Raw genomic sequence first — 14,332 nt, 5'->3', positions numbered from 1 at the left:
CTTGGGAGGAGCCTTAAAGAGGAATTTGGTTTGCAATTGGTTAGTCCAAGCCATAAAATACGGTACTACCAGACCACAAACAGTTTTTCCCTCTTCAAGAGTAGTTAGAGTTCTTGTTATCTGATACACTCCCAATTCTCAGAGGACTTGAGGGGAAAGAAAGGTGACAGAGTCAGGCTTATTTCCCTCAAGTAGTTTCCTCATTCATCCCTATTTATTCTCAGGTTGGTTCAGATAGAGTACAGGGTCATTTATAATTGCATCTGTGTGTCTGAAATTAAGTTCTGGGACAGGAAGAATCAGGTATTACCTCTTTTTCAGAGGAGACATTTGGAGGGAATTTGTATCTTCTTACCTCTGACAGATGACTGCATTAGCACAAAATTAATCCAAATCTGTGGCCCCCAAGATGTTGTGATGCATTTGAATGCAAGTCTGACCTAAAGAGAATCCTTAATTAACTGTATGTCCTTAGGGAGTTTCATAACACAAAGTTGCAGGGTTATACTTGGAACTTATGTTGCTTATGTAGAAATCAATGTGTGTTATTTTCAGTTTGGGTTTTTGTTTTGTTTCTTGGGGGTTTTTTTTTTGTACTTTTTATAACTTCTGTTGATGACCTTAGACAAATCTAAGGTCCAATATTTTCAGCAAGGTGGTTCATCGGGTATTTTTGTAAAGAAAAAAATTATTCATCTGCTTATTCTGCTTATTGGGAGATGGTGTACCAGAAAGGTTCCTTGCAGCCCACTCATTCTCTTGGCAAAGTGGAGAATCCTGACAGCAGAATACAGCATAAACAAGTTGACTTTTACATGTATACGTTCTAATGTTGCTCATCTAATCTTTTTAGTTTAATATTTACTATATATATGGATAAGTACAGTAAAACTCAGACCATCTATTCCTTTGACTTCTATAAGAAAGTTCCTCTTATAGTCTTGACTGGGCACAGTGCTCTTTCAGTACCCTCTCCAATCAGAAGTCAAAAAGGGAGTGTTAAGAATCAACCTAGTGCAAAAAGCAATTTTTGCTAGGGGAAGACACCACCTGCAGATGACAACAGAAGTGAGGAAAGGAATTCTGAGGCTCCTTGAAGTTCCTAGCCTGTCTTGTGCTGAAGGCTTGGGAATGAGGAGTAAAAATTATTACAGAATGCTTACCACCTTCTGCACCAGAGAGATAACCTCCCCACCCCCAGTGTGGGATACTTTTGTGGGAGCCCTTAGCTGCTTTTCCAAGCCAACCATTAAGGAGATTTTTCATATTTCGTCTCCTTCCTCTCTCATTTTGTCTGTCTTCTTAGTTCTAGCTACAGACCTATAAAACTCACCAGTCCTAAAGATATTTGAAAACAGGGAACAATGGGGATGCATAACCCATTTTGAAATTTAATTTAATCTGTTCACCAGAGCAGGAGTTAGGGGTATTTTGCCTTGGAATAATACAGCATTTAAATTTTGATTTGCATGGGTACAAAACTCCTGGTTTTGCATACACTTCAGGATGATTACTGAGTAATGTTTAGTTGAGCTTCAGTAGATTTTGAACAGCTTCACAATACACCATCTACTAGCATAATTCCTGTCAGTATCAGGTATCCTGTTCTTTTCTTTTCTGTAGTACAGGTGTCTCTGAGGAAAGCAAAATGAAAGTCACTCTCTAATTCCTACATCTGACCATTTACTTGGTGAAGACTCTAGCATCAGACCACAGATGGTGTTTTAATTGATCTTGTGCATCACTCTATTCCCATAGTTATGTTTTTTGTCACATGTACATTTTCTGTCTTGTACTTTGTAATTTATTTGGTTTCCTGTGATAAAGCAGGCACATAGGGCTGGACCCCATTTCTGTGAGGAATGTACTATCAGTTCTTAACAGACTGAAGTTCCTAGTGACTGCCTATAGAAGGATAGGCTCTAAGACTGTTTCTACTCCCTTGGAATAGTCTAGGGAATAATAGCAATCTTCTGGAGATGGCTCTGGTAAACAGTATTGAGTAAAAGGGAATTTGCCAATCAGTTTTCCTACAAAAACAGTCTTTTAGTTAATGAATGTCTTCCAGAATTTTTAACCCACATGAAGGCTACATTGACAGTGCTTAGGTATCTATGGTAAGTACTAAATGAAAAAAAAAACAATTTATGACATTAAACACAAAATAATTAATTTCAATGACATAACCCAAACAAGATATATACAATCTGGCTAGAGCTTCCACAGATAAAGAAATTGGGTTTGAGTATTTCTATGTGTTGGCTTCAAACAAATAAACTTCTCTTTAGAGACTAATATGAACTCCATCTGTTTTCTCAGGTAGAGAAAGCGTGATGAAAACTGGGATTTGACAAGCTTTTGATTAAGTTTTCCTTTGCACTTTCTAAGGGGGAATCAAATTAGGTTTTGATTATGTAAGTTTGTAGTGTGATACCAGAAAGATCAAGATACTGTGATAGGTCATCCTTTTATAGGGATGATTGTGTGCAGTTACTGTGGCTGTTTATGTTACTCTATGTGATTTTGCCCTAAATAGTCTAGAGGGAAGGGCTTTATACGTAAGTGCAATAAACACTCACCTGAGTGATTCTGTGGTTCTTTCAATCTATAAGTGCATCATTTATGACATTTCATGAAAGGTGACTGGAAAAACCAAAAGAATGTCTTATGTCAAACAAAAATCCTAGATCAAGTTTAGAGCTTCATTCCTTCCAAAGTATTACAACTAAGTGTAATGGCATTTGACAGTATTGACTTCTTTTATATGACTTCTTTCGGCTGACTCAGCATTCTGAAAAAATAAATAGTGTTCTCCCTTTGTGATTGAAAGGGTTAAATAGTACCAATTCATTACCACTCACAAAAGGATTTATTTTCTTCTCATAAATCAGTTTTATTCCACATTTTTATTATTCCCTTGGGTCAGCTGCTCCAATTGAAATCAATACAAGTGCAAGTGACACAATCAATCTAGATATTTGATTATGGATTTGAGACTCCAAGTTCTGCTCTGTGTGTTTAGCTAGTCTCCTTCTGATAGTGTCCCTGGAGAATGGAAAATTCTTATTGGCATCCATGAATTATGGGCATAGATTCAGAAACCAGATACTGTGATAATCTCCATTTATGTACTGCTGCAGCTAGGGAAAAAATGTTCTAACCATGGAGAAGCAAGCTTGAAGGTTTTGAAGCTGACTGTTTCTGAATGGTTTTTTAGTGTATAAAATCCCTCATGAAATAAACTTGATAAAGTCTCATCATTTGTCTATAAAACCCCTCAAACAAAACACATGAAATCAGGAACTATAAGCTCTGTCATCAGCTTAAGATTGCAAATGCAGCAAATGCTTTTGCTATTTGATGTCTTGCATACAATGTGACGTTTTGCCACTTGGATTACTAAACTGTGCTGGGACACTTCCTCCTGTTCATATCAGGATATCAGTGCTTGGACACTGGAAACCTTTTTGAAATACAGAGAAGTTGGTTCTACTCATAGAATCCTTTCCACAGTTTGGTTTAGGTCATGGGCTGCGTTCTTACTGTGTGTCTCTAAAACACTTAGTACGGCGTGCGGTGTGGGGGATCCAGAGCTGATGCCCCTTGGTGCTGTTGCAGAAAAATTGAGTTACAGTGGAGATGACTATAATTACAGCAGAGATTTAATGTACTTAAAACACTGTTTTAACTGGAAGGTCTAAATGAGACCGACTCAGTTGCAAGACTCATTACATGTTTCTGTGTTTATGAAAGAGTAATGAGAAAAACCAGTAATTCAAATCAAAAAGGTTTTGTCTTGGCAGCTTCATCAACAATTACAGAGGTTTTTTTAGTTCAAAGCCTCATGGCACTGAACTGAAAGCTCCAAGGGATAGATGAGACCACACACCAAAGGTTCTTTCCTGCCTGCCATCATGATGCAGCCTAATCTCGGCTGCGGTCATTAACTATCCATGGGGTCTGTGCTAACTTTCTTGCGTGAGCTCTCACATCAAGCTGTGGGCTTTATTCTTTTTTCAGTCCATAGAATTAATGAGCACATAAATGCACATTACTTAGTGTTTGTAACACTAATAATCACTTATTTCTACTGACAGGAACATGCTTTCATCATAATGATTACCCCTGCTTTGCCTTAGGGTTCTTGAAGCATTCTACAAATATTCATAGAATCATATAACAGCTGAGGTCAGAGAGCACCTCTAGGGAACAACCAGTTCAAGCTCTCTTTTCCAAGCAGGGTTAGTTGGAGCACATTGCCCACGACAGTGTCCAGCTGGGTTTTGAGTATCTCCAGAGTTGGAGACGCTGAGCAACTTGTTCCAGTGTTTGACCAATTTCAAAGTAAAAAAGTTTTTTCTTAGGTTTAAACAGAATTTCTTGTATTTTCTGTATGTACCCATTGCCTTTTGTGCTGCTGCTATATATTGCTGAGAAGTATTTGGCTACTTTATACCGTCACAGCAGGTATTTGTACTCATTTTTAAGATCCTTCCCCCTCTTCTTGGGGCTAAACAACCCCACTTCTCTCAAACTCTCTGTGTGTGACAGATCCTTCAAGCCCTTAATCGTCTTTGCATGGACTCCACTCCAGTTAATCTAGATCTGTGTTGTACTGGGGACTCCAGAACAGGATGAGCTCTCCAGGTGTGTCTCGCCAGGCTGAATAGAGAGGAGGAATCCCTTTCCAATGTCAGTGACAGACAACATACACATTCTTCACATCTTAGGACAGTCTAAGATAGCTCTACCAAATCTGAGTCTGTAAGAAGCCTCTTTGAGTGATGACTTGAGTACTAGTCAGGAACTGCATCTGGGTCTTTGAGCTTTCAGATTTCTGCTGTGTGCGCCAACACGGATTTTGAACTTGCTCTTCAAATATTTTCCATTTTTCAGATTTAAAACTAAAGGCTTCTTTTAATTTCCATGGAAAAAGGAAACAGATAAATTTTTTCAGTGCAGATAATGTGAAACTCTTCTTATTTACAGGAAAAGTAAAATATTGGATTAATAATTTTTCCAGTTTCCCACAGTGCTTTTAAATGACCCGTTGTGACTCATTCAGCAACTCCTCCTAGCCTGTGAGAGTGAAGTTTTCATGTGTTGAGAGCCTTTAAGTTTTGGACTCCATTTGATGGACTGTGACCATGATATGTCCATAGGAACAATACATCTGTCAGCTCAGGAGAAGGGGAATGAATAGTGATTCAAGATATTGAGGCAAAAAATCAGCAGTGTGCTCATCTGAAAAAAAGAAAGAAAAAAACAAAACAAAACAAAACCTCCAAAACAGAATGCCAAAACATAAAAACCAGCCTCCTCTCAAAACACATAAACCCCCCAATAGTTTTTTGAAAAGAGGGGTATGGCTCAAAGCCAAGCTGCTTCACAAGTCAGTATAACAATTGAGATGGCAGTTTGAGAACAGTTCATTATTGCAGTTCTTAGGAAAAGTGAGCCACCAATAACGTCAAGGAAATATTTTCAGCTGGTTTTCTATTGGAATAATCAAACTAATGGAAAGTGATATTTTTATTCTGAATACTGCTTTAGAAACAGTGGGAAAGGGAGAAAGGAACAAAGGAAAAATCTTAGCTGGGAGGAAAAGAGTAGATTTTGTGGTAGATATGAGGCCGACGTATAGGCAAAACTAATGGACAAAAGAATGAGCTTAGGCACAAAGAAGTGTGCATAGTCACAAAACTTCCCCCCAAAGATGGGGGGCCAAAGAGACACAAACTAACATAGGGACAGAAACTGGTGACAGTGAGGATGAGTTCTGGGCAAAAGGGCCGAAAAAGTGCGTTCCTGTTTCATTTTTATTTTGCTCTTCTGATCTGATATTAATTTTTTACATGGCCCAAGATAGAAGGCTTAACCTCCTTTTGCTCATAGTCATACAAAGCAGGCATAAAAAGAACTCTAAGTGTTTGTGATAGTTAACTAAGTAATCTTTGTATAGGTACTCATATGAATTGTTCATTGAGCTGGATTTTTGCTACATTTAGTCTTTGAGTAGTCTTCTTCAGTGGTAATAGTTCTGCTTCTGTCTGCTTGAATATCGTGGTACAACATATTCTGTAATGTAAAAAAGGTTATCAGGACATAATGGAACTATATGTAAAGTATGGATTGGTATTAACCACGAATGCAGTGATACTAATAGAATTACTTGGTATTTGCCCACACTTGTGAAATATGTGTCTTTCTCTCTTTACTACATAAAAATGAGACATCTCAGTTTATTAGCTTTTTCCTTGAAAACATTAATTTTGATCCTGATGGAAGGAGTCCCTTTAGATGTGCCAAATTAGGAGGGAAAAAAAGTTCTTAAATGTGAGATGAACGTGTTTAGTTTGTATTATTTCTTTGCTGTGAGAATGATTTCATGTTGTATCATTTCCTGCGCTCCTGACAACCTTTGTCACATGAATAAGATATCAGGATGCTAATGACTAATATACAGTATTCTGTGTCTGCTGATACTATACTGTACTGCTGTGACCTTTGCAATATTATGTATTCTGATTGGCTGTGCATTTCACCTCTTCCCTACAAGTTAATAAGGCTGTAAAAAGGAGAGAACTTGAAATCGCCAGCCAGTCAAATTACAGAATATTGAAAAGGTCAGAGCAGTACAGCACACAGAAAAAAATTATGGAATATATGAGGCATTAAAATTCTTGTGACAATGATTATAACAAGAATGGAAAAGGATACCCATTTATGTTATTTCAATCTAGTGAACTCTGTAGGATGACGGACCCAGGACAGCAGTAATTTACGCACCACTGACTAACAGGAGCTTAATTCACCTATTTACAGGGGTGCTCAGTAACAGGAATGCACATCTGCTTGGGAGCCCCTGCAAAGTGTCCACCTAAAACCATACTGAACCCTCAAGTACAGATACTCACCAGCTAGAGTGCTTTTTGAAGCTTAGAAGTTTTAAAAAGTGATTTTGAGTGGAATATGTACTTTTGTGTCTTTTTAATGCAAGCATGTTTTATTCCTTGACTTGTTTCAACTATACATAACTTTTAAGTATATTTATGGATATTCTTTAGCCCTCATTTCTTCATATGGATCTTTTCCTGAAAAACTGACATGCTTTGATCTGATATAAACTAGGTATAAACTGGGAACAGCAGAAGTATTTCTCAAATAGCAGCCTTTGGCAAAGAAGCCCCTCAGATAATTTTGGGGAGATGTAGAGAACTGAGCAGGAAGGCTAGTAAAGGAACAAAACCGTAACTATGCAAAAATATGGAAAGAGTAAGGAGCCTGGGGAAGCCCTTCATGTCTGCAAAGGATTTAGTTTTTTAGAAGACGTTATAGAAAATGGTGTCTCTGAGCGCTTGCCTGTTGAGATTCATCTTTTGGTACAGGTGTTTGCATGCCTTAAGTGTTGAAGGATGTGGTGAGCCAGATGTAGGAGTTTGTCTTCTGCCCCTTCAGGCTGTTCACGTTGAAAGAACCGTGGGCGAATCAGGGTTGTTGGAGTGCCACTGTCTGTTCATGGTAGGAATTACAAGGCAGAAATGAGGAGGTGTTCTGGTACAAACCACTTGTCTGAAGTAGAGCAATGTCTCTTAGGACTTTACCACTGTCTGGGGCAACTGCTGTTTAGATCTGCAGCACACTTGCTGGTGGGCTACAGTAGGACTTGGGAGCAGGATGGAGAGAAAAACACACAGGAAAAATGGAAAAATGGAGGCCTCATCCACTTATACTCACAAATTGGGTCCACACTGAGGCAGTCTGGGCAGGAATGGCATGGAGTGATATGACAGGGTTATCGCTGTATCACTGTCTGTCAGGCTGAACCTATGTGTCTGCATTTTCCAGCCCACTGAAAGCAAAGTTTAGGCAGTGAGAAGTGGCAAAGCTGCATATTGCAAGTCAGCCACAGCAAGACCTGCATTTTAAAAATGTTCTTCTAATATTTTACTTGCCAGCAGCACTGAGTTCCTTGGCTGGGAATTGGGATAAAACACCTTTTGTCTGTGTAAAATTTGGGTTAGGAAACTTGCAAGTACTCCTTAGCTTTTTATTAGAAGCAATGAAAAATTTTGAGCTGCTATGTTGTCTATCTCATTGTAAATTTGCGAGTTCATTTTTGAGCTGAATAAAATGGTTATGTAATTACATACTTCTCCTAATTATTGAGTAATTATATACTTCTTATAATTGCCGAGTAATCACTCTGCTATAACTAGAATTTAATGTTACAACTAATTGTATAATTACTGTATATTAATGTTGTTATCCAGGCAACTTGGAATAGAGTGTTATCCTTTTAATTCATTTTTTGTTACTCGAAACTGTATTTTTAAAATATAGTATAGGTAGCCATTGGAAGAAAGATTTAAAATGGAATAAAAATATCAGCAGAGGAATTACATGGTTTCCTTCCAGGCTCAGGTGGATGAAATTAAAATATGAATAAGTTAAAACTGTACTGTTGATAGAAGAAGTTTCATTTTCACATGAATTTGGCATATATAAATTTCTGTTAGACAAATTCCTTTTATGCTTGAGGTTTGAATCTATCTTATGTGCTGCTCTGTTAACACTGTATTTTTAAATTTTCCCACACACTGGAGGTGAAACGTTTGAAAAATGCATCTCTTTTTTTCCACAGCCAGCTGAGTCCTTAAGTGTTTAATGTCTCTAGGATCTTAAGAATATATATGTCAAATGTTGTTGCATGATCTTCACAAATAATAAGTCACAAACATCACAAAAACTGTGATAGATAATAGGGGCAGTATGCTTTGTTGGATTGCATCTTCTCCCAGATCACACACAGGGACAGTTTCACAAAGGTGCAGAAGGATAGTTTGATTTGCAATTTAAAAGCTGAGATCAAGTAATGCAGATGCATTTTTCTAGTGCTCGTTGAGTAGCCTGGGTACATAAGAGTAATCTCAGACAAAATAACTTCACTTCTGCAGGATTCTGTATGTGGAATGTGTAAATGTGGTTGCTCTTCTTGCATGATAAGAAGCTTTGCCTCCCTTGCTGTACCTAAAACAGGGTCTCTCAGATAAACTTCAGTGAAATCCAAAATAAATCCATCAGGCTTCATGAAATCATTCTACCTTCACACTGCTGTAGTCTGTTTGGGTGGTCTGGTGCTATGGCAGGGTGTATTTGAGGTAGGATTTGAGCAATGAGGTACCAGGCTACAAGGCAGACTTATAAAAAAGTTTTCCAAAGCTGTCCCCCTCCCCAAAACCTCAGAAAATAAGGTTGTTGTACGTTACCGGTAGAACAACTGAAAACATCAGTGCAGCTCATGAGCACCAAAATAAAGGAATGGCTTGGATTTGTACCCTAAGTGAACCAGATTGTTCATAGGAATCCCAAAATTAGAGGAAAATCCAGATCACTCATCCATGGAAAAATGTAATGTGAGCATGACTGAAATGTACTGCAAATGCACCTTAATGCACATCGTAGAAATATGGAATATTTAAAAAATTGTTTCTGATTGAATAGCATTCCAGTTTTAATAGTTAATTTGAAACTTGCATCAAAATGAGTAAGTCTGATGAGTGTCCCTTTAAAAATAAATTAAAAGGTTCATTTCCTTAGGTTTTTTGTAATTGTCTTATTTAGATTTTGTAGATGACTCAGATGTAAATATTGAATCTTCTAGCTGTGACAATGTCTTAATTGATTTACAATATTTTTATAGTTATAGTCTGTGTAATCTCATTCTCAAACTTGTGTGATTCTGCTGTTGTTTGTAATACAGAATTTCCACTGACTTCAGTGTGAGAGCTCTTCATGAATTGCTGGATGGTAATAGTAGTATTAATTGTTTATGTAGCACTTCATATATTCAAAATATGAGATGACATTTAAATGAGTCAGCTTGGCTCTCAGATATATGACCAAGGCCTTCATGAAGTCAAAAAAATGTTACTTGACATGTAATTTTTTATTTTCTAATCTAACTAGGTATTTTGGAAGGGTTGGGTTTTTTTCTATTTTCGTAGGGTAGAATATTGTCTTATCTTAATTTTGAGATCTTAAAAGGGTTGCAAAGGACATGTAGGTTGCTATGATGATTTCAGCTGGTAAACTGAGTACTTCAAATCCTTCTTTTGTCTTTGAGAGGACTGCAGGCCATGCTGGAAAGCTTGTGTAACTGCGGATGGCTGTTATGCATCCAATGGAATTAGCTTATAAACTCCTAAGTTAAGCGTTTTTGTAGAGAATTCGAAAGGTTTTGCCAGTCTTTCGTGGGCATAAGAATTATCATTAATGTTTGGAATCTGCAATTACCACACAACTGTTCTAGAACTTCTGTTTGCTGTATGTAGCAATCAGCTTTGCAACTGATTGATACATGTATTGGTTTGTTTATTTTCCAATATCTACAAATACCACAAACTGTTGGCAAAAGGAGAAGAAATGGTGAATAATATTTTTTCTTCGCAATAGACCAAAATTTTGTGTTACTGGTATAAATGGCAACTCTTCATTTGAGTAGAAATAAGACTTGGTTCATAAAGACAGTGAATTGTAGCAGATGCAAGGCCTAACATTTGTTCCTTCCCTCCCCCTCTTGTTTTTCCATAACAGATAATGCTAATTATTCTCTTGTAAATGATACTCGGATGTTGTGCAGCAGCAAGGAATTCAATGTATGGGTACCCATTAAAGGACTGATTCCATTTTCTAGCTACACAGTACAAGTGAACGTGTCCAACAGCCAGGGCAGCTTGATAAGTGATGCTATAACCATAGTCATGCCTCCAGGAGGTAAGTATGAAAAAGTGCTTTTTCTGTGCATGTAACAATTACACAAACACTCTGTTCCACAAAATGTTATTTATTATCGCAGCTGAGGACTGAAGTTCAGAAGAATATGTTTGCGTTAGTAGTTCTTACTCACAAAATTGTTCTTTTTGGCTTCTAATTTTTCACGTTGTTCCATTTAAGAACCAGAAAATGAAAATACATAGCTGTGTAGTTAGCATATTATGAAGGTGAGAAGTGCATTATGTACTTCATTTTTTTTCTGTGAATGGTGGTGTATTCTGGCATGGACAGCTAATCTAGCCCAAGAATACAGAGAGACTCACCTGCAGTTTGTAATCTGTTTTAGAGCAAAAGTTGTAAGTGCTGAAAAGGAACACTTACTGGATAGACTTAGAGAATTTGTTTAATAATAGTAATAGAAACCATTAGCAATATATTGAACGAGAACCCACAAAATAGTGTAGCTGTAAGAAAGTCAGTTACCATGTGCTGATTTGCAGTGAATTAGGCTGTAAGCCGGTCTGGATATTATTTCATAACAATTTGAAATAAAAGAATTGAGCAAATACACCCTAGTGCAAGGTTTTGTTTTGTGGCTTTGTTGTTGGGTTTTTTTTTTCAAGAAAGTTTACATTTATAGCTGATGTAGATGTGTTACTTTTGCATTTTATTTTCACAGACACCCTAGCTAATTAGTTTTTGTTAAATAAATGCCAATGGATACAATTAATTTAAGGCAATTTTGAATTTTTAAGTGAGAGTCCAACAACACTTGTTTTTGAAAGATGTGTGGCGTAGCTGTTGAGCAAGAACAGTGTAGAGGGATATACATATAATTTGAAAATAAAAAAAAAGAGGAAAAAAAAGAAAGAAAAACCGTCAACCTTACAGTTCAAAAACACAGGCTTGAAACAATTTGCTTGCAAACAGATGGATTGGGTTTGGGGACTTCAGGAAAGGAAGTAAATACAATACAGCGTTTTTATGACAGTTTACTGAGGAATAAGGAAAAAGTCAATTCCCAGCCCATTTTATACTTTTCCAATCCGATTTTCAAGTTGCACCTACTATTAACAAATATACATTCTCATATAATAATAAAACTGCATGTGAGTTTTACTGCTCATTTAAGTCTGAGCAGTAAAACACCAGTATTTCTAACTCCAGTGTCACATTTCAATTTTGCTTAGCAAAATTTGGTAGTGAAAATTTCACCAAATGACAAAGTAAAGGATCTTTAAAGATAAGCAAGGATGTGCACAAGTTTATGACAGCCATTAAGATACACTTTCTTTCATCATTAGATTGTTGTTGATTACAATTAGAAAACTTATAGCTTTGAAATTATCTTTTTTATGACCTTGTGGTAGTTTAAAAGCAATACCTCATTGGTTAAATAGGTTTTAGTTCATGCTTCCTTTTAGTTAATGATCTGAAAACATATTATCCTGATTTACACATAAAATCATGCTGAAAAGCATGTGGCATTCACTAGGATATGTGTGTTTAAGTAGAATTAAATTAGCAGTGAGAGTTATTAAAGAAATCTTCCATACTATTGTCCAGTGGACTGTGATCTGTAGAGAAATGAATAATAAATGAAGCAGTGCATATGAGAAAAGTGCTCTCACACACTGTATTTTCACTGTACGTGTACACATGTACAGACACACGTGTGTGTATCTAGGACAAGATATGTTTGCTTTACTATGATGTTTATTGTAATGAGTCTTTGAATATTACACAATTCCATTGCATGCTAAATTATGAGTATAATGGTAATTTTACACTGGGCAGTATTCAGTGCCTTCACACTTTCTAAATTATTGAATGAAATCTAGTTGCTACTTAAATAAGAAAGATTTTTATTTTTTACTTCAGTGGCCAAGATTTCACTTAGAAGATTTGTTTGATCAAAAAGTAAAGAAGGTTTTGTTATGTACGAAAGCATAGCCTTTTAATGAGTGTTAAAATGTAGCATTGTCTTTTCAAGGATACCAAAAAAATGCTATTTAAGAGATCTACTCTGTGGGGAGTAGTTCATGGAGCTGGATGGAAGATTATGTAAGAGGGAGAGTGGCACAGCATGAAGGAGTATTCCATTTTGAAGTTATTGCTGATCACTGTTTTACAATTATGATACAGGTTTTTTTCCAACATGCATTTCTTTTGTTCCTTTTTTTTAAACTTTAAAACACGCTGCACACAATATAGAGAACACCAAATCCTTGGTGTTACTTGATTGAATATATCTTAATTTCTTATCAAGCTGATTTGCCATGCTTAAAGTCAACGCTTAAAAAAAACTATCTTAGAAATAAGGAATTCATTTTATCTAAGCTCTTGACTAAAATTGAAGTACAGGTTCAAGAGTTCTTGGAAAGCTTAAAAAAATAAAAACTGAATCCAAATGTTAATCCATAAATATGAAACTTTCTTTTGACCCTTACCCTGTAGTGGTCTGGAGTTACTAATGGGGTTAGGATTTCAACTCTTAATGGGACTTGGTGCATTAGTGTTTGGTATGCATGGAATTCAGCATTCAGTTTAATAAGTGGTTGACATTGGTGATGTCCCTTAATTTGCTTAAATCTAATTGGCTCTTTTATCAGTCAAACCTGTATGGATTGGCAATTGATCAGAAAGGGTCAGCCATGACTGTGCATGTACTTAAATGCTGGAACCACCAGTTAAAGTCACTGTTGCATAATAAGAAGCTGAAACCATGAGAACAAATGATCTTCAGAGTCGGAAAGCAAAGGAAAGCGGAGAAGTTTTTCAGGATGTTCAAGTTCAGAACAAAGGCATTATGGAGTATATAAATTTTAAATACACTGCTTTTTGCCTCAAGACTTAAAGCATTTTTTTTTCCAGATGAACTGAAATCTTGTCTGAAACTGTCTTTGTTACATCAAAGAACTGCATAGAAAGCTAAAAGAGATGGAAGAAGCATAAAAGGGCATAGTTTAAAATGATTAGTGACAAATTTCATACTGCAGAGGTAGAAGTAAATTTTTTTGAGTTTTATATTTTTTCCAAAAAGAATAAATTTGTTCTATTTATCTTGTCCTAAACTGCTTTGATAGAAGCTGTAAAAAATATAATATACTATCCAGTGCTTCATATTAATTTGAGGATGCCCGCCAGTAAAAGATCGGGAAAACAAATTGTTTTAGGATTAAATTAACTAGATAAATGAATTGAAATGATACAGAGGATATAAAACTGCAAAATTCTGGGAGACAATCTTTTGCACAGAGTTCTTGGTTATACATTTTTCTCCTCAATGTGTGCTGTTTCTGATGTAGTGGCACACAGAAGACCCCATTATTTTAGAATTGCTTTGTAATAAGGGATGGTAAGATAGCAGAAAGGAAATTTGCAATCACTGCTGATAATAGCTTATACTCTAGTTAAATCCATTTATTCCCTTCCTATGGCCACCAAAACTTGAGTATGGAAGGGAATGGGAAGAAGATGGATTATCTTGAAAAAATAGGTGCTAAAAGAAGGACCGGCTGCTGCTCTGATGGGAAGCAGGAAGGTGGAGGCTCAA

General features: G+C 36.5%; 1 protein-coding gene across 1 annotated transcript in view; it reads left to right on the top strand.

Annotated features, from left to right (window-relative positions):
• Nucleotides 1-14,332, top strand: part of USH2A (usherin) — a 387,508-nt gene that overhangs the window by 209,863 nt on the left and 163,313 nt on the right. Inside the window, 1 exon segment of the mRNA XM_032102996.1 lies at nt 10,597-10,776. Within this exon segment, the coding sequence (XP_031958887.1) occupies nt 10,597-10,776 (180 nt within the window).

This window comes from Corvus moneduloides, chromosome 3 (assembly GCF_009650955.1).
Source record: "Corvus moneduloides isolate bCorMon1 chromosome 3, bCorMon1.pri, whole genome shotgun sequence".
In the NCBI taxonomy this organism is placed as follows: Eukaryota; Metazoa; Chordata; class Aves; order Passeriformes; family Corvidae; genus Corvus; species Corvus moneduloides.
The sequence above is the reverse complement of the archived record's forward strand: the minus strand, read 5'-3'. Positions and strand labels throughout refer to the sequence as shown.